Source organism: Ahaetulla prasina, chromosome 6 (genome assembly GCF_028640845.1).
Source record: "Ahaetulla prasina isolate Xishuangbanna chromosome 6, ASM2864084v1, whole genome shotgun sequence".
Classification (NCBI taxonomy): Eukaryota; Metazoa; Chordata; class Lepidosauria; order Squamata; family Colubridae; genus Ahaetulla; species Ahaetulla prasina.
The window spans coordinates 82,191,718-82,213,092 of NC_080544.1; the positions used below are offsets into that span (position 1 = coordinate 82,191,718).

At 41.9% G+C, this 21,375-nt stretch overlaps 2 protein-coding genes across 2 annotated transcripts in view; one reads left to right on the forward strand and one right to left on the reverse strand.

Moving 5' to 3' along the window:
* The window catches only part of HPS3 (HPS3 biogenesis of lysosomal organelles complex 2 subunit 1), a 34,875-nt gene extending 23,316 nt beyond the window's left edge, over positions 1–11,559 (forward strand). The window contains exon 17 of the mRNA XM_058189308.1: positions 10,335–11,559. Coding sequence (XP_058045291.1) covers positions 10,335–10,459 — 125 coding nt within the window. The 3' untranslated portion in view covers positions 10,460–11,559. The remainder of the gene's footprint in view (positions 1–10,334) is intronic.
* Positions 11,560–11,605: 46 nt separating this feature from the next.
* Positions 11,606–21,375, reverse strand: part of CP (ceruloplasmin) — a 32,371-nt gene continuing 22,601 nt past the window's right edge. Inside the window, exons 14-19 of the mRNA XM_058189306.1 lie at positions 16,879–17,007; positions 15,766–15,872; positions 14,828–15,044; positions 13,639–13,778; positions 12,757–12,920; positions 11,606–11,753 (exon numbers count right to left, since the gene is read on the reverse strand). Coding sequence (XP_058045289.1) covers positions 12,759–12,920; positions 13,639–13,778; positions 14,828–15,044; positions 15,766–15,872; positions 16,879–17,007 — 755 coding nt within the window. The 3' untranslated portion in view covers positions 11,606–11,753; positions 12,757–12,758. The remainder of the gene's footprint in view (positions 11,754–12,756; positions 12,921–13,638; positions 13,779–14,827; positions 15,045–15,765; positions 15,873–16,878; positions 17,008–21,375) is intronic.

Below are 21,375 nucleotides of genomic sequence, written 5' to 3' on the forward strand. Positions count from 1 at the left end.
TTCCCGCAGGAACGGGTCTCAACCCTCGTTGAGACAATTTAGGGGGTCCTAGCAAGGACGAAAGCAGCCGAATAAAAGACACCACACCAGGAGTTCTTCAAAATGAGAGAGTACGAAGAAAGGGTTGTAGAAAAAGCTCCCCTCTCGATCGCAACAGTCTCTTTTATTATGCAGTTTTAGCAGGGAGGGGTAACTACAGCAATGAGGGAATTAACATATAGAAACTTAGCTATACCAATCAGCAAGCGTTTAGAGTATACGTATTAGCAAAATACCACATGGTTTTCAGGAAATCATGCATTTTACCTGAATCGAAACCCAACTCAGGAATGTAAAACTAGCTCAGGGAAAGGTAGGGGCCCAAATCAGGGAGAGCAAAACTATGCATCTAACTCAGGGGAGGTTAGGCGGAATAGAAACCTAATTCAGGGAAAGACTATTAATCATGTCTGTCATGTAGCACTGAAAAAAGTCAAATCAAGTTCTCCCGGCTGTGAGGCCTAAGAAAACCTGAACCAATGATATATCCATATGTCCTCTGTTTTTATTTTTTAAGATGGGTAATTGATATATCCATATGTCCTCTGTTTTTATTTTTTAAGATGGGTAATATTCTTCTAAAGCTATGACATCCCCAGTGGATCCCCCCTCCGGGAGACCCCGCAGGGAGTCAGTACACTTTTCCAAAGGAATGGTTCCCGATTCAGAGTCTTCATCAGCCTCAGAGGCTAATTCTAAAAGAGGTTGTTTATATTCATTTTCAACAGTGTGCTTTAGTAAGAGGACATCATCTCCAATACTGTTTAGTCTTTGTTTCAAAAATGCTAGAACTCTCCCCATGACACATGGGCCAATTGTACATGCAAGGAGCAACAAAATCAGAGGACCAGCTAGGGCAGAGAGGAGGGTGGTCAACCAGGGAGAGAGATTAAACATTCCCTGATACCACGTGTGGGATTGAGAACGCTCTTTTTCTCTATCTTTCAATCGGGTATTTAATTCTGCCATAGAGTCAAGCACAACACCAGAACTTTCAGTGTAAAAACAACATTCTTCTTTCAAAGCTACACACAGACCGCCCTGTTTTAAGAATAGCAAGTCCAAACCCCTTCTATTTTGTAACACAACTTCGGAGAGAGAGGTCAGGGAATTTTGGAGGGCAACCATAGATTGCTCAATGCGTTTGAGATCAGCATCTATTTCAATACTGAGCCTGCGGATGTTTTTGTCAGCCACAACCATTCCTGCGATTCCAGTTGCAGCACCAGTGGCTCCTAGGCCCAGGAGAAGGGCCAAAGTCATAGTAGTAACCACCTCCCGTTTGGTTCGTGGAAGGTATTGGGGTGTTTCTATGCGAGAAAAGAACTCATTATTGGAAAAACAGACATTTTAGGAGAAGATAAACCTGAATGCAAAAAGCGTGTTTGGTGTGTAAAATGTCTCCACTGACACATGCAGTAGCACCCGTAGAGCAGGCCCAAATAGAGCCATTGGAAGGAATAAAAAACTGACCGTTTAAACGTTTGGAAAGATCTGCAGTTAATAGAGTAGTGTGTATTATAGTCCACCCTCCAGTGTCAAGTCCTAGCCTTTCTTTGGACAAGTATATTGTGCAGGAAGTATAGGCATCCGAGGAGGCATTGATACAATAGTGAGAAAAGTTAGAGGGTACATACCCAAGGCAACAACCTTGACCTTCAATTGAGGATACCGTTATAGAAGAGTTAGACCACCTGCAACCAGTATCTGAGGTGCTATTGGTAAAAGGTAGGGCGGAACCTATGGCCTCATAAAAAGGGGGTTGAGAAGACAGACACAGCCAACATCTACTATCATTGTTAGGAAAAGTACGGGCTGCCACAAGGGCATCATGTGCAGAGGAGACCAAGGACACCAATGGATTGTTGCTTTTAATCAAGGGCTGTAAAAAGGGCGAATTGACTTGTTTGTTTGGGCCCACAGGTGGGGATGTTTCTAAGGACATGGTAAGACGAATTATGAATATATTTCCTGGATGTCTGTAATCGGAATTATCTCTCGACCTTCCCCCCCATCTTTTCCCTTTAAGCCATTCAGTAATCGGAAGACTCCTTCCATGAGATGTAAAAGTAACAGTCATAGGATTGAGGCGAACGCCAGCAGGCCCAATTGGAGCAGGAATTCCAAGGCAAATTGTTATCAGGGCCTAGTACAGCTTTGATATAGTCAGTAGTATAGGGAGCAGTCCACCAAATCTTTCCGGTTGACTGCCAGGACTTACAGTACCAATCAGAGATGGTCCCACATTCATCTAGGTGGGAGAGATCAGTAAGATGTCCTGGGCAGATATACAGGCCTGGACCAATTGACCAGACGTCCCGAGGGGAAGGATTACATTTTGTTTTACGTTTAAATCCATGGGCGCCGACCAGCATTTCAGCAAAGTCAAAGTAGAGTGCAGGAAACCAAGGCCACAGAGTTCGATTAGAGATGGAATGAAGGACGCTTCCTTGGAAGTCCAAAATAGTCCAAGTATAATTTGCGGGACGATGCAGGTTCTGTTGTGCTCCGGATAAGGAGCGCTGCAAACGGAGAGCTGCAGAGGTAGAAACGTGGGAAGAGGGCAAGGAGCGAGATACGCCAGGGGAAAAATGAGTAGCAGAGAGAAGGGAAATTTTCATGTCAAAAGATCTTTCTTGCTTTGGGAAAAACAGGGAGCATGCATAAGTGCTGTAGTCTTCAGCTGAGATGTTAAAAATTAACAGAGAAGTGGAACAAGGAGAAGATATAATGTAAGTATTGTTAGAGGGATGGACTGGATATCCATTCTTTAGCCATGTCCACTGAGCTGGATGCAGCAAGGGATGGCGTTGTCTGCAAACAAGTTCCGCACGACCCCCAAGAGGGGTTAGTATTCTACAATGAGGAACTCTTATATAAGCACTTAAACGTTCAAGGAATGTACATTTAGGAAGAGAGGAAGAGGCATTAGGGACAGAAGAGGCAAGAGAGATCAGTGATAGGATCAGAAGGATCTTCATCTTTCTTTTTTGGTTGATTGAGATGACAGGGGCGAACACAGCGAGCTGGAACCCACAGGACTCGATCAGGCAATTGAACTGCAGCGTAGCCTTTTCCCCAGGTAATCAATTGAGCTGGACCTTTCCAAGCTGGATCCGAAGATGCCTATAATATACCAGAGGACGAGAAGAGGGAGGGAGGAGCGGAAAACTGTCCCGAGGCAGCAGTGGAGGCAGGAGATCCAGTTAGATTAAGAAAATTCAATGAATACAAGCAAACATTTAATACATTTTGCAACGCCGGGAGTGTCGGGGGGCTGATGCCTTTTGACCCCAAGTGTCTGTCCAAGGCCTGTTTAAGAGTCAAATTCGCTCTCTATAATGGCCTGGCCCTGGCTATTGAAAGGAATGCCGAATTTATGGATTATTGACCAGCGATGGCAAAATTGTGCAAAGGCAGAGCTCGTATAGGCTGGTCCATTGTCAGTTTTAGAGTTTTGGACATCCCAACGTTACGAAAGTCCGAATACAATGATTAATAACTTGTTTTGCGGTTTCACCCCTTTGCAAGGTTGCCATGATGAAACCTGAATATGTATAAAGGATGGATATTGAGTTACATCCATTTGCCATAGTTGACAGGCCACTGTTCCTCTGGGGTTGACCCCCATCGGAAGAGAGTTACCTTGGCGGCTGCAAGTAGGGCATTGATGTATGATCAGATGCCTCAGCAGCCGTGGAGCCAAATTGTTTTCATGAGCGCCTTTTGTTTTGATGAAAATAGGAGTGACTGTCCCAAGGAGAGACAGGAGAAAGTGTCAAAGAGAGGAGGCAGAGGCCGCAGCGTCTGCTACATAACAAAATAGGGATGTGATAGCTGTAAATGAGAGACTGTAAAGTTGTGAAAAGAGAAGTGAGATTAGAATCAAGAGAAGGGGACAAGTAAGATTGAAAAATAGTTTGTACTATTTGAGTAACATACTTTGTGGAAGACAGAGAAAAAGACAAACAATCAATAAAAACCCAACTCCCACCCTTTTTATTCATGTGTGGAAGTTGTTCACTAACAAATCCATGCTATCAAAAACTTCCAAAAACAAACCACATTCTTACTTTACTTTTCTAACTTCCTAAAACCTTCTCAGCACTAGTAACTCTCTCTTCACATTCTGTAACCTTCTAACTTATCACATCCTGTAACTTTCTAACTTATCTCTGAAATAGTTCCTAAAACAGGGCACATATTGTGCTGCTAAAAAAGAAAAAGAAACACAAACAGCAAATAAGGGGCACACTGAGTCAGATTCAAAAAAGAAAAACATGGCGGAAGCTTTAGGGTGAGTCTGTTTATGTGGAAAACCTAAATGCATTTTCCAAAAAACAGACTTACGCTTAAAAAAAATGCATCCATACATAAGAAGATAGCCATGTGTCTGAAATGCTGTAGGGTTTCCTGCCTGGGCAGGGGGTTGGACTAGAAGACCTCCAAGGGTCCCTTCCAACTCTAATGATGTATGTTAACAGCTGCAAAAATACAAAGCTAAAGGAAACAGTTTGAGTCAGCTCAGTGCTTTGAAAACATTTATAAAGGTATAGGTTTAATCAGGCAGGTTAAACCTCAAAAAGTTCCAGAAAAGATAAAAAATAAAAATTAAAAGCAAAATCAAAATTGTCATGGTGAAAAAGAAAATACATCTGCATAGTTTTTACATAGCTCTTTGCAAAAGCAATGCTTCCAGAGAGCCTAATTGTCCCTCCCTTCTCAGACAAGAAAGAAGAGAGAAAAAAAAATGGAGTGGGGGTGGATGGTTATCCCCCGTAGCCCACCCTTTTCCCTGGCACAGCAAGGAACAAAGGGGGGAGTAGTTAAGATAAGCCAGAGGGCAGAGAAAAAAAGTTAAAAGTAACTCACTGGAAAGACACTCTCATGCATATGAAGAGAAAAAAAAAATCCAAAAGTAACTCACTTGCTTGCAAAAGGAAAGAAAAATGTTTTATTTCTTTTCCAAAAGTACCTGGCTGCTTGCATACGGAATTTATGCAGACAGATACACACACACACACACACACACACATGCAGAGACAATTTCTCACACATGCATACATTTCTTGCAAATCCAAAAGACAACACAGAAATTTCACACCTTCTCAATGAGTTTTGCACATACACACATTCCATGCAAATCAAGCATCACAATTATCTCTACAATTCTTATGCAGGTCTGAAAATGATCACATACATACATACACACGCACACACATCATCAAACAACATTTACAGACCTGGGGAACTTGTCTGAGAAAACTCAGCAGTTTAAATCATGACTGTGATTGTGGATCCTTTTAAGTCATTTTTGATCTAAGTGACGTCTGCAAGTAAAATGAGGCATTCAAAGATCATGTGCCAGATGAACAAAATTTTTACAGGGGCTCTTGGACTTTCATGGAAATAAGTTCCCAATGTTTCCCATGTAGTCACTGTGAGCAAATTTTTTTCCAGATTTTTTCCAGATATAGAGAAGCAATTAAACCAAATCAGTTGCTGATCACCCATGGGGGAAAGGGAGGGGTGCTCTGGGGGAAGGGAGGCAGGCAGGGGAAAGGAGGCAGTTTTCAAAGCAGGGATGGAAGAAACAGGCATTTGGTACAATACGCTTTCTAGCTCAATATGCTTTGAAGGTTCAGAGTGGGGGGAAAGGGAGGAGGGAAAGGAATGAGCGGGCAGAGGAACTGAAGGAGAGTGAATGCCGTAGGAAGTAACAGCTTCTTTTAAATTTTTAAGCACCCGTACATTGATGTTGTCATGTATCGGCTGTCCCCCTCCTGGTGGATTGAGGTTTAAAGGGTAAGCCGATATCGGGGGTTCAGTTCTTAGAGAAAGAGAAGAAAGAGCAACCAAGGCAGAGAGTGCCTGCAGCTATGTCTGTATCCTCCGGGGGGGGGAGACGCTGCAGAAGGAGAAAGAGCTGTGTCCGCAGGGGGAGCAGAGGCAGCTACAGAGACAGAAGAGGCAAGAGAGATCAGTGATAGGATCAGAAGGATCTTCATCTTTCTTTTTTGGTTGATTGAGATGACAGGGGCGAACACAGCGAGCTGGAACCCACAGGACTCGATCAGGCAATTGAACTGCAGCGTAGCCTTTTCCCCAGGTAATCAATTGAGCTGGACCTTTCCAAGCTGGATCCGAAGATGCCTATAATATACCAGAGGACGAGAAGAGGGAGGGAGGAGCGGAAAACTGTCTCGAGGCAGCAGTGGAGGCAGGAGATCCAGTTAGATTAAGAAAATTCAATGAATACAAGCAAACATTTAATACATTTTGCAACGCCGAGTGTCGGGGGCTGATGCCTTTTGACCCCAAGTGTCTGTCCAAGGCCTGTTTAAGAGTCAAATTCGCTCTCTATAATGGCCTGGCCCTGGCTATTGAAAGGAATGCCGAATTTATGGATTATTGACCAGCGATGGCAAAATTGTGCAAAGGCAGAGCTCGTATAGGCTGGTCCATTGTCAGTTTTAGAGTTTTGGACATCCCAACGTTACGAAAGTCCGAATACAATGATTAATAACTTGTTTTGCGGTTTCACCCTTTGCAAGGTTGCCATGATGAAACCTGAATATGTATAAAGGATGGATATTGAGTTACATCCATTTGCCATAGTTGACAGGCACTGTTCCTCTGGGGTTGACCCCATCGGAAGAGAGTTACCTTGGCGGCTGCAAGTAGGGCATTGATGTATGATCAGATGCCTCAGCAGCCGTGAAGCCAAATTGTTTCATGAGCACCTTTTTGTTTTGATGAAAATAGGAGTGACTGTCCCAAGGAGAGACAGGAGAAAGTGTCAAAAGAGAGGAGGCAGAGGCCGCAGCGTCTGCTACATAACAAAATAGGGATGTGTACGTTTGTAAATGAGAGACTGTAAAGTTGTGAAAAGAGAAGTGAGATTAGAATCAAGAGAAGGGGACAAGTAAGATTGAAAAATAGTTTGTACTATTTGAGTAACATACTATGTGGAAGACAGAGAAAAAGACAAACAATCAATAAAAACCCAACTCCCACCCTTTTTATTCATGTGTGGAAGTTGTTCACTAACAAATCCATGCTATCAAAAACTTCCAAAAACAAACCACATTCTTACTTTACTTTTCTAACTTCCTAAAACCTTCTCAGCACTAGTAACTCTCTCTTCACATTCTGTAACCTTCTAACTTATCACATCCTATAACTTTCTAACTTATCTCTGAAATAGTTCCTAAAACAGGGCACATATTGTGCTGCTAAAAAAGAAAAAGAAACACAAACAGCAAATAAGGGGCACACTGAGTCAGATTCAAAAAAGAAAAACATGGCGGAAGCTTTAGGGTGAGTCTGTTTATGTGGAAAACCTAAATGCATTTTCCAAAAAACAGACTTACGCTTAAAAAAAATGCATCCATACATAAGAAGATAGCCATGTGTCTGAAATGCTGTAGGGTTTCCTGCCTGGGCAGGGGGTTGGACTAGAAGACCTCCAAGGGTCCCTTCCAACTCTAATGATGTATGTTAACAGCTGCAAAAATACAAAGCTAAAGGAAACAGTTTGAGTCAGCTCAGTGCTTTGAAAACATTTATAAAGGTATAGGTTTAATCAGGCAGTTTAAACCTCAAAAAGTTAAAAAATGAAAATTAAAAGCAAAATCAAAATTGTATGCATGATTAAAAATTAAAATCAAAAGTGTTTTCAGGGTTGAAGATTAAAATCAAAATTGTTTTCATGGTTAAAAAGAAAATACATCTGCATAGTTTTTACATAGCTCTTTGCAAAAGCAATGCTTCCAGAGAGCCTAATTGTCCCTCCCTTCTCAGACAAGAAAGAAGAGAGAGAAGAAAAAAAATGGAGTGGGGGTGAATGGTTTTCCCCCCGTAGCCCGCCCTTTTCCCTGGCACAGCAAGGAACAAAAAGAGGGGGGTAGTTAAGATAAGCCAGAGGGCAGAGAAAAAAAAGTTAAAAGTAACTCACTGGAAAGACATTCTCATGCATATGAAGAGAAAAAAAAATCCAAAAGTAACTCACTTGCTTGCAAAAGGAAAGAAAAATGTTTTATTTCTTTTCCAAAAGTACCTGGCTGCTTGCATACGGAATTTATGCAGACAGATACACACACACACACACACACACACATGCAGAGACAATTTCTCACACATGCACACATTTCTTGCAAATCCAAAAAACAACACAGAAATTTCACACCTTCTCAATGAGTTTTGCACATACACACATTCCATGCAAATCAAGCATCACAATTATCTCTACAATTCTTATGCAGGTCTGAAAATGATCACATACATACATACACAAGCACACATCATCAAACAACATTTACAGACCTGGGGAACTTGTCTGAGAAAACTCAGCAGTTTAAATCATGACTGTGATTGTGGATCCTTTTAAGTCATTTTTGATCTAAGTGACGTCTGCAAGTAAAATGAGGCATTCAAGGATCATGTGCCAGATGTACAGAATTTTTACAGGGGCTCTTGGACTTTCATGGAAAAAAGTTCCCAATGTTTCCCATGTAGTCGCTGTGAGCAAATTCTTTTCCAGATTGTTTCCAGATATAGAGAAGCAATTAAACCAAATCAGTTGCTGATCACCCATGGGGAAAGGAGGGTGCTCTGGGGAAGGGAGGCAGGCAGGGAAAGGAGGCAGTTTTCAAGGCAGGGATGGAAGAAACAGGCATTTGGTACAATACGCTTTCTAGCTCAATATGCTTTGAAGGTTCAGAGTGGGGGGAAAGGGAGGAGGGAAAGGAATGAGCGGGCAGAGGAACTGAAGGAGAGTGAATGCCGTAGGAAGTAACAGCTTCTTTTAAATTTTTAAGCACCCGTACATTGATGTTGTCATGTATCGGCTGTCCCCCTCCTGGTGGATTGAGAGGGTAAGCCGATATCGGGGGTTCAGTTCTTAGAGAAAGAGAAGAAAGAGCAACCAAGGCAGAGAGAGTGCCTGCAGCTATGTCTGTATCCTCCGGAGGGGGGGGAGACGCTGCAGAAGGAGAAAGAGCTGTGTCCGCAGGGGGAGCAGAGGCAGCTACAGAGACAGAAGAAGATTCATACGGAGGGGGAGAAACTTTTGGCAGGGATTCGGCCGTAGTAGAAGAGAGCAGAGCAGCCGAATCAGTAGAAGGAGAATTAGGATAGAGGGTGCCAAGAGCAGCTGTAATGGCCCGCCAAGTCCAGGCGGAGCTCGAGGGTGGTAGAAAAGAGGTAAGAGATTTCTTAGAAAGAGGATAGACAGTGGTGCCATTAACTTTTTGCAAACAATTAGCCTTCTTCACCAGAGAGTAAAGCTCATTCCTATGCCATGATGAGACTTTCGAGTTCGAGGAGCCCATTACTTACGTGTGCACGTGTCGCATCCCGGACGGGTAAGCAATGAGGGTGAAGGTGACGCACCGCTAGACAACGATCGCGCCTCTGGACAACACAACAGGACTGGACGAGCCCCCAGATGTTGCTGTTGGTCTGCAACAATTATTTGTTGTCCTAGGTTCCCTGTTAATGTTGTCCTGGGTTCCCGCAGGAACGGGTCTCAGCCCTCGCTGAGACAATTTAGTGGGTCCTCGCAAGGACGAAAGAAGCCAAATAAAAGACACCACACCAGGAGTTCTTCAAAATGAGAGAGTACGAAGAAAGGGTTGTAGAAAAAGCTCCCCTCTCGATCGCAACAGTCTCTTTTATTATGCAGTTTTAGCAGGGAGGGGTAACTACAGCAATGAGGGAATTTAGCATATAGAAACTTAGCTATACCAATCAGCAAGCGTTTAGAGTATACGTATTAGCAAAATACCACATGGTTTTCAGGAAATCATGCATTTTACCTGAATCGAAACCCAACTCAGGAATGTAAAACTAGCTCAGGGAAAGGTAGGGGCCCAAATCAGGGAGAGCAAAACTATGCATCTAACTCAGGGGAGGTTAGGCGGAATAGAAACCTAATTCAGGGAAAGACTATTAATCATGTCTGTCATGTAGCACTGAAAAAAGTCAAATCAAGTTCTCCCGGCTGTGAGGCCTAAGAAAACCTGAACCAATGATATATCCATACTTGCCCCCATTGACTTTCCCAGAAGATGGCTGGGAAGGTAACAAATCGCAATCAGGATGCTATAAATATATGTTGGTTGCCAAGCTTTCAAGTTTCGATCACTTGACTGATGCTATGGCAGTTATAAGTGCAAGGATCACTTTTTTCAGTGCTGTTGTAACTTCAAGTGATCATTAAATGAATGGTGGTAAGGCTAGAACTAGCTTTACTCAGGAGTATTAAACACGATGTTTGTATTCTTTTTGTCCAGAAGCATTATCAGTCATTGCCACAGCACTGGAATTGAGAGACTTCCTTAATGTTTTACCTGAAGATGGGAATGCAGCATTCTTCTTGCCCCACTTGCTTCAGTGCAGCAGGAGATTGGTGACTTAAATATAAGGAGAAGCATCTGCTATCTTGTATTGGTCTTATGGGGTGCGAAGTTACTCAAATGAACAAAACTTCATGATGCAACTATTAATGTAACACTTTAAATGCTGGATACTCCAGGCATATTCCCATGTACCTGAGAAAAGTAGGGTTTGATGGACCTCTAAATATTGTCCTTTGATCTGTGGTAGCAGTACAGTACAGATAAACTGGTTATTCTCAGCCTTGGCAATATGGAGATGTCTGGACTTCAACTCCCAGAGTTTAGAAACAGAGCTCAGAAACACTGAGCTAAACAGATAGGGGAGATGTTGGTTATATGCACCCGCCACCCCTAGCCTCTTCTATTTAAAACTTTGAAGCTTCCCAAAGAGCGCTGCAAAAAAGCAGCAATGACTCAGATTATTTTGGTGAGAGATGAAATAGAATTAGTGCATTAAGCCTATATAAAAGTAAATCGTGCCCCTCAAACACGTGATAACTGGGCCAAAACCTTCTTCCCTATTTCCCCCCTATCTTAACACATTATCCTTGCTGCTTGGGATAGGTTTTAGAAAGGTTCCATCAGTCTAAACTGCTGGTGGTACATGTGAGCTGACTAGAAATCACAAAGTTGTGAAGGGGCCCTTCTGAGTAAATATTTAGTGTGATTGTCCTTCAGGACTTTTCCCTAAAGATCAGTCATAATGTGAGATGTTTTAACTTATTCAATAGAAATATTTGTTTCTTACAGCTGCTAGGGCAGAGAAAAGAACAATTTCATAAGAATTCTAAGAAGAGCCAGAAGTTTCAGTAGATTGGCTCCCATGCAGACTATTTGAGTTGCAAACAATGAGTTTCTTCAAGTTTTATAAAACTGAATTAGATTAGAAACCAGGTTATGGAGGCAATTTATAAAGTTGGCCTAGCAAGTATCACAAAGTCCCAACATTATCCATGACAAAGGTTGCCACTTCTTCTGCCTTTAATTTTTCCCATCTCTGCAGTGGTAATATGATCTCATTTTCTTATATTCATATTAACTTTTGAAGAACCTTTCAAGGCTAATTTAATTATTTTAATAGAAGACATTTAAAAATGCTAACAGAGAAGTTGTGGAATTAGAATTAGAAAATAATGTATCAGTCATAACTAAGATTTCCATACAAAAACATTCCTCTAGATTTATTTAATTATCAGTAGGGATTTTTTAAAAAATCTGTCAATATTTGGAGTCATGATGCTCATCACAGTGGAACCATTTTTCCAATTTAGGAATTCAGCTGAAGTTCATAATTTCATTTGTCTGGTGTCACTGCTGTAAATGATAGAAAGTGAAAGTCAGTGGCTTTCAAAAAAACATTTAGTTTTATCTAAATATATACTTTAATATTCTTAATATAGCCACAAAGTAGATATGTTCTTCATTTTTCCCCTTTCATTCATATAACAAGGATTAGAATTTTAAGAAACTAGTGCTTTAAAAGTATTTGTCTGTGCTAAAACTAGGCAAGGTGGTATACTCCAAATATTTTATGTGCACCTCCCATAAAACCTAGTAGGCATGGCTTTGAACTATAAGCTCTGTAGTCCAAAATTCCTCGTGAATATCAGGAGTTCATCAGGTTTTATGTACAGTGTAGACTCTGAAACCTGACTTTGTGAATAGGTCCAAAGAGAAGAAATCTATTTGTTTGCAGCCACTAGTTTAACTAGCAAGCTTCATCCAGGTCTGCTATTCAAGATATGTACTATATTTGTATTACTTATTTTCACAGTTTCACTCCTTTTTAGAATGGCAATGGAAACAAGATAAGATAGATGATAGATAGAAGTGTGTGTGTGTGTGTGTTAATAAAGAAAACATATAGAGATCCAAATTTCTTCCAATAGAATAAAATGAATACAAACATGCAAATATTAAAGAGATGCAGCTTATCAGCATCATGAGATTAAAAACTGTACCAATTTACTTGAACAAACATACACCTTCATTAGAAAGATAAGGATCGCAGTGGTTAAAATGTTGGATTTGGACTGGAGATTCCCAAATTAAAGCCCCTATTTGATTTCTGTAGTTTGGCATGGAAGATAAAATTCAGGGAATCCAGAAAAAGAAGTTGGATAAATAAAATTATACTTCCTTTCACTGGCCATTTTATGGGTCAATTTCCCAGCCATCTTGATGTCATCCTCAAAATATACTGCACTGACTATACTACATATATATTCTAGGAGATGACTTTCAAAGCTGAATAGCATCAGGTGGAAAAACTGTTGCATCTCATAGTTTTTTCTCTTTCAAGCAAATTAATATTTACCTTTAATTTGGGAGCACAGAGTAAGTAGTTTCCATGCCAGCGTGGATGTGGTCAGTCACATGACAGTGCAGTAGCCATGTCCCAGGATATTTTGGCCACATCTCAACAGTTTGAAATGTCCCAGGGAACAGATCATAGACATCTCCTCGGAAAGTTCTATTGTACTTTTGGAGAGAGAAAAAATAACCAATCATATATTTGTGTAGTTCTTCTAATACTAATTAATTCACTGGAATAATGCAACAACATGAAAAAAGGGCATCATAACATTTTAAATATTTTAACATATAAGCACTTTCCAACTTAAGAAAACTCTAAACACTTAAACACACATGATTACAGACCTTCAATTACTACGGTACTTAAAGCCAATTAATGTTAGTAGAAAGTGGACCAAAATGAAACCTGCTCTGTCCTCAAGGGAAAAATAATACTGCAGGTATGGCAGTGGATTGTTGGAAAAATATTAGACAGTGGCACTATTTTTTTCATGCATTTGTCAAAAAGTTGCTTTCAATTGAATCAATATACAGAGTATATCATTTCCAAATTTACAAGGATATAAACCTATGGATGTTAAAGCACGTACTAGGCAACATGCATTCTTACCAGGCAAATGAAATAGAATATATTTTGGTCCACTGCTAAAATCACAAAGGGAGGAAAGAGAAAGAAATATAAAATTGAAGGATGAAGTTTGGGCTTCCATGCCCAGGCTGGAAAGTATAAAACAATGGCCAGCCAAAATGGGCAGACAGGTTAACTGAATTAGTTATCTGACTTAAGAAAGTTTTATCTGTTCAGTTTCCTACATACTGCTTTATCTTTTAGCTAAGTATGTACCTTCTTTTTAGTTCTATCTTTAAAAATGCTTATTTTTACCTTGTAATCGAAGCTATGGCCATGGAAATGTGCTGTGTGCATATCAACTTCATTCCCCATTCCTAGCAAGTACCAGTTTACTTTGTCTCCAACGTGCATTGTAAGACCATGCAAGTTTCCAAACACTTTTCCGTTAATGGCTAAAAAAAATAAAAATTGTTATAAAAGTGCTATTTATTTCCAGTTATTGAGCTACGTACAAATCTAATAAACAAACACCAAGCATTATCAAAAGCTTAACAGAAATCATTGCCCAAGATAATTAGAGGTGGTCCGCTAACTCAAATTGAACTCAAAGATCAGAGCAATCTAAGAATCCTTCTAATTACCCTTGGACAAGCCTCATGATGTGCATTCAAGGATCAATGGTTATCTTCCCTCAACTGCCGAGTTTTGTCTCCGATATCAATAGACTGAGATTAGTATAGTTGGCAACATAGTGTTTATATGGTGTTTATATCAGGACAATTTTACCAGTGGGTCACATGAAAAACCGAAACTGTTGTGGAGGTCTGCTGCCTTCCTCAGGCTAAATAAATTCATAGATATCTTTATGATCTCTATCACAATCTTACAAATACTGCAGTTTTCCACTGCTAGTGGGGTGTGTGCGTGTATGCATGGATGTGACACATAACACAAAAATGCATTTTTTCCCATTTATGTATTATGTAGTGCCACTTTAACTGATGTGAGGTACCGTATTTTTAGGAGTATAAGACGCACCTTTTTTCCCCAAAAAAGAGGGTGAAATCTGGATGCGTCTTATACGTAGCCCCGGCCAGCTTCTTAAACAGAGATTTCAGAGACTGAAAAAAGCATCAGAAAGGAAGCTTCAGAAAAGAAGTCCCCAAACAGAGCTTCAGAGGCTTTTTTTCTGAAGCTCTGTTTTGGAGGCTTTCAGAGGCAGAAAAAAGGTTTTTTTGAAATGGAGTTTCAGAGGCAGAAAAAAAAGCAAGTCACAGTGCTCACAACCAAGGAACCTGTTGCTAAAATTCACCTCTGGGAACAGCTGATTGGGATATTCCACCTGCCAATCAGCTTTTTTCTTATTTTCCTCCCCAAAAGCTAAGGTGTGTTTTATACTCTGGTGGGTCTTATACTCCTGGTGCATTTTATACTCTGGTGGGTCTTATAAAAATATGGAAATTGTTATTCCAAAATACTAGAATTCTATATCCAAGCATACCATGCATTTTATTGCTTTCAATGAATTCCTCATCTTCCTTGTTTACATCTCCCGGATTGTTGGAATACAACTTGATATTCTCATCTAAGTACCATGATTCATTTTCATCAAACACCAGAAAAAGAAGAGCAAACTGCAGAAATTTGGGGTGTGGAATTAGAGGAAAAACTTCCTTGCGACAGACAACAAGTGTTCCTATTAATCCACTATTGAGGTCCTGAAATAAAAAATAAAAATAATCACCTAGTACCATCACTAGGACAGTATTTCTAAATAGTCACATGTATATATTGTTTTTCATTGATTTTATGGAACCTATACATGATTTAATGTGAATCCAACCTTTTATATTAACATTCATTTTAAATAGAAATGTGTTTTCTGTTAACATTTCTGGTTCTTTTTAGTTGCCCCTCCCAAAAACTAAGTAATGTATATTAAAACAGTTTCAAATGTAGATCCGAAAATAACATGTATTCTCTCACAAACAGCTGAACTGGAATTTCCCTAGACACCTGGTAATTCTGAGATATGATATATGATAGATACGATAATTAGAGTCTAGTCATCATTTCTCGAGTGAGCACTCTGGATTTGTGTCTGTTTGGTTACTATACCTGGTATCACTAGTTGACCTCATTATTTAAAAGTAGTCTTTTTTCATTATGTTCCTTGGCTCACATCAGCTTGCAGATCATTTGAATATTTAGCTATCGAAATAGAGCAATCAGCACAGAGTCTCCATCTCTCCTGTAGAAAAAGTCTCCACTCCAGAATCAATGAATGCAAGGACAGTCCAGCTGTCTTTGTCAAATCTTCCAGTTATTACAAAATTATAGAAATTTGTACTTGCTAATATACCTAATATATTGAGCATCAGTACAAATACAATGTCCCAGAAAGAAGAACAATTTTGACCATAGTCTCTATGAATTTACCTTAACTCTATCTACAGTGGAATAATATGCCCAGGGAATACAGGTAGAATCTCTTTCTTCAGGACCAGATCTTGCTGGGATTTTCCAGATATACTCCTCGGTTGCACCTGAATGAAACATACATTGTAGACATGGATTTATTTTATATCTTTCCTTTCTAATCAATGTTTTAAAAACAAGCAATGGAAGTGCTTTTTATATAAATTTTGCAATCTTACACTAGTGGAGAATAGTTTTGCAATATAAGCTAAATAAAAGGAGCCGGTACTTTCTGTTTTACTGATTTTTTTGTGTTTTTTTGAATTTTCCATCACATAAAACAGGATGGGCTGTCTACTGCTTCCCTTTGTCTTTCTGTGACACTGTCTGCTATCACAAATTTTAAAGCACTATTCTAAACTAATTTTCTTAAAATAAAGCTGAAACCTACCCGTATGATTTAGTAACTTTAGGAGCACGATATTTTAAAGGTGTACTATTTTCTGCAGTCCTAGCTGGGATGAGGTCCCACTGAATGCATATGGCTTTTTATCCTGAATGTGCATTATATACACTGTACAAAAATAATATGAATATGGATACTATTTTTCCTTTTCAAATAATAATGAATCAGATCCATGCTTTTGAGTAGGCATCAAGGAAAAGCTGCACAGAATAGCATTAACATTTGGCTCATACATTTTGCTTTTAGGTACACAAATCGAATGTAAAAAAAACTCCTATAATTACTTTTCCATGAAAACTCAATAAACTCCAAATCCAAACTTTTATAAATCATTACAACTGATGCCAAAATGAAATTGACAGAATTACATGATTATGGCATTTCAGTCTTTCAACTGAGTATACTGCAAGTTCAATTATAACTAATCAAGGTTTGAATTTGGTTAGTTCTTTGACTATAAATTGTTAAACAACCTAGGTTACAATGAGGACTTAATGAAAACATTCTGGAAGAAGACAGTGCTAACAGTTTTATAGTGTCCAGAAAATAATATGGACTTATTCACAGTCACAAGCAGCTTAGGTCAATTTAAAAGTATAATCTTTTCAACATCTATTTTTTTTCCTTTTCTATTACCAACTCAGGACTGACATAATGAATTACTATACCTGGATTTGTTTCTGTTACAAGTGGATACTCAGTTTTTACTCCTTGTGCATGGATAGAATAACTCCTAGAGGCCATGTTCTTGAAAACAATTCTAATTATATCTCCAACCTGTGCAAAAATCAGAGGCCCTTGAAAAGGTAAAAATAAGCATATAAAAAGTAAAGTAAAAGGAAGGTATACAATTATTTAACAGATCAGAATTTAAAGGATTTAAATGAAGGCAAGGTGACCTTTTTCTGGATCAAGAAATCTTTAAATAGTAACTTTAAAGCTAACTGGATCAGGTACAGCATAACAATAAATTAGGACTTAATATGGTTCCTCATAGTGCAAAACAAGTGAATTAGTTTGAAGCTCACTTAATTCCAATCCTCCATTGACCTTCCTGGTTAAATTTAACCACAGTTAAAAATTACATTCTAATGTATGTATTGATATGTATATAATCATATGAATTATCATTACTTAAACTACTATATGAAATATTAAAGACAGCTATTAGAAATGACATTTGGACCTTAGCTTGCTTTGGATTACTGTATTTTGTACATTTGGAATTTTGAGAGCATTATTGTAATGTATCTTTAAAAGTTTTGGCGGGAAAAAAGCACGTTGCTGATTGGTTGAAGCCACCGGCTAAACTGTATATAAGGAGAGGTTTTCCCGGGCACTGGCTGCTGGGTTCACCATATAGTAAAGAGCTGTTGTCACTATCCTGGTCTCCTGCCTCGTTATTGCCCGAATTTAACACTGGCGACGAAGGTGGGATCTCGGGGCTAAGAGCGCCAGGAAAAGAGCTGAACTCACCAGGAAGACGCGAACCCAGCAAAACAAGGGCGGAAAGCAGCGATGTCCGGCTACACACCGCCAGCGCCATTCGACCCAGCTAAGGAAAAATGGGGGTCATACATGGCTCGCTTCGAGTGTTTCCTCGAGGCGAACGAACTTCAAGGAGTTTCTGACAACAGGAAACGAGCCTATTTCCTGAGCCACTGCGGTCCAGAAGTTTTCGACACTGCAGAATCCCTGGCTGAGCCAACGCCGGTACAGTCGGTACCGTGGCAAACTCTGCAGACTTTACTAAAAGCCCATTTTGCACCAATGCCATCCAAGTATGTGCAACGGTTCGAATTCGGGGAGCGCAGACAGCAAGAAGGCGAGTCCATCAGCGCATACATGGCCGCCCTGAGGAAAGCCTCAAAACATTGCGAGTACCGAGACTTGGACGAGGCATTGCTGGAGCAACTCATCCGCGGGGTCAGGGACATCCGTTTGCGACGGCGGCTGCTGTCTAAAAGCAACCTAACGCTGGCAAACGCCTTGGATGAAGCCAGGGCTCACGAGATGTCTACCCAAGCGGCGGAAACCCTACAAAAGCAGGTCGCACCAACGGCTGGTGCGAAATCAACCCCGGTCCACAATGAAGAGGTCCAGGCCGAATCGGACGGTGAGGAGGAGGAAGGAGTCTTCCACACCGGGAGGCCGGAGAAAGACAACCGGGGTGACTGCGCGAGTTGCGGAGGGCAACACCAACGACAACAATGCAGATTTAAAGATGCAACTTGTCGGCGATGCGAAAGGAAGGGGCACCTAGCACAGGTCTGTCGAGCTCCCCAACCGTCCCGCCAAAAATTCAAACCGGCCAATCAGAGCGCTGAACGCGGCGGCCCGCGAGTGGTCAGTTTAAAAAGGCGCGGTTGAATCAGACTGTCGTGAGAGTGGGTCACGCATCAACTCGCTTAGAGAAAAAATCTTTACAAAGGCAAAGATTGAGGGGTGCCGTGCCGATTGGAGGTGGACACGGCTCAGCGATCACGACCATGTCCTGGGACACTCTCGTGAGAGCCTTACCCGCCATCGCAAAGCGCAAACTGCAACCACAGAAATTAAAGGTACAAGACTACCAGGGGAATCGCATCCCCGTCCGAGGGGTAACGTCCGTCCACGTCGAGTATGGACAATACAAGAAAACTCTGCCCATCACCATCGTCGATGGGACCCTGCCAAGCTTGTTGGGACTGGACTGGTTCCGAGCATTGGGCATGGGAGTGACTGGAATCTTCAGAAACGAAGTCGACCTCAAAGACGCACTCGTGAAAGAATTTGGGGACGTTTTCAGAGACTGCCTGGGCAAGTACACGGGGACCCCTATCTCGTTTAACCTAGACCCCCAAGTTGCCCCTATCCGTCTAAAGGCTAGAAGGGTCCCGTTCGCCCTAAAGCCCAGGATTGACCGGGAACTGGACAAGCTAGTAAACCAGGGAATTCTAGTGCCAGTTGACCATGCTAAGTGGGAAACCCCTATAGTCACCCCAGTCAAACCGGATGGGTCGGTCCGGATTTGCGCTGACTACAAGGCAACGCTTAACAAAGCGTTGCAAAAGAGTGCTTACCCCGTTCCGGTGGTACAGCACTTACTGAACTCAATGGGGCAAGGGCAAGTTTTTGCCAAGCTAGACTTGGCCCAAGCCTATCAACAGCTGCCCGTAGATAGCAACACAGCCGAAGCGCAGACAATTGTGACACACAGAGGGGCTTTTAAGTGTACCCGGTTACAGTTTGGGGTAAGTGTGGCTCCAGGGTTATTTCAGAACCTAATGGAGCAGCTGTTGCAGGGCCTACCAGGGGTGGTACCATACTTTGACGATGTACTGGTATCCGCTGAAAATCTAGAGGAATTAGGGGTAAGGCTGCGAAAAGTTTTGGGCATTTTCCGGTCTGCCGGTCTCACGGTAAAACTGAACAAATGCCAGATCGGGGTTGAGTCTGTGGAATTCCTGGGCTACCGGATAGACAGGGAAGGGATTCACCCACTGAGAGCAAGGTACGGGCCATCAGGAAGGCCCCGGTTCCAAAGAACAAAACAGAGTTACAGGCATTCTTAGGTCTGGTCAACTTCTACGCAGTATTCTTAAGGAATAAGGCAACAGTAGCCGAGCCGCTGCATAAATTACTAGGAAAGACGGCTGCATGGTCTTGGGGAAAGGTGGAAGCTAGGGCATTCGAAGGGGTAAAGAATCTCCTAACGAGTGATAGCCTCCTCATCCAATACAATGGCACGCTGCCATTAGTGTTAAGCTGCGATGCGTCTCCCTATGGGGTGGGGGCTGTGCTCAGCCACAGGTTACCAAATGGCACAGAAGCCCCTATTGCATACTACTCCCGAACCATGTCATCAACTGAAAGTAATTATAGCCAGCTTGATAAGGAAGCCTTGGCTATAGTTTCAGGAGTAAAGAAATTCCATGAATATGTATTTGGTCGTGATTTTGAAATCATCACGGACCATAGACCTTTGCTAGGCCTGTTGGCAGGCGACCGCCCAACGCCAGTGGCACTTTCGCCCAGACTGACCCGATGGACTATCTTCCTGGCAGCGTATTCTTACAAATTACTACACCGGCCAGGAAAGGAATTAGGGCATGCAGACGCCCTGAGCAGATGCCCGCTACCAGAGACTATCGAAGACCCCACTCCGGGGATACCAGTTCTACTAATTGACTCGTTGGACTCTGGCCCAGTCACATCCAAAGAGGTGGCTCGGGCTTCGTATAAGGACATTACAATAAGAACTGTAATTGGTTGGGTACAAAGAGGTTGGCCCGCTGCGCCGGGCGAGCGTTTTAAAGAGTTTGTAAAAAAACGTGGGGAACTCTCGGCTCAAGGGGGGTGCCTGCTATGGGGGGATCGAGTGGTGATCCCGGAGAAATTGAGGAAAAAGGTATTGGATCTCCTTCACGAAGGTCACCCAGGGATCGTGCGGATGAAGGGTCTAGCGAGAAGCTATGTGTGGTGGCCCTTAATGGACTCGGAAATTACTGAAAGGGTAGGGAAATGCCAGGCCTGCCAGGAGTCCAGACCGCTACCCCCAACGGCCCCAATTAGGGAATGGGAGAGACCCCAGGGCCCCTGGTCTAGGATCCATATCGATTTTGCCGGCCCCTTCCACGGCCAAACCTTTCTGGTAGTAGTCGATGCCTACTCCAAATGGCTGGAAATCATTCTCATGAAATCCATGACAGCCGAGGCCGTGATTTCAGTTAGTCTCCGATAACGGCCCGCAATTCACGGCAACCCAGTTTGAGGGGTACTTGGCAGAGGAGGGCATCCGACATGTCCTCTCGGCGCCTTTCCACCCTGCGACGAACGGCCTTGCAGAACGTTTCGTTCGGAGCGCAAAGGAAGCATTGTCCAGACTCAGGCCAGGCGATTGGCAAACAAAAATTGATACATATTTAGCGGTCCAACACAGAACCCCCTGTGTCACAACTGGCCGCAGCCCGGCCGAGCTACTAATGGGTCGGAAGCTTAGGTGCCCACTAGACCGTTTAAACCCAAACTACACACCAGACGGTTACAAAGGGGCACACGGTAAAACAAGAGGGATGGCAACAGGCGACCTAGTGTGGGCACACAACTACAGCGAGGGCCCAACCTGGTTAGCAGGAACAATCCTAGAAATAACAGGACCAAAGTCATATCTAATAGAGTTGGAG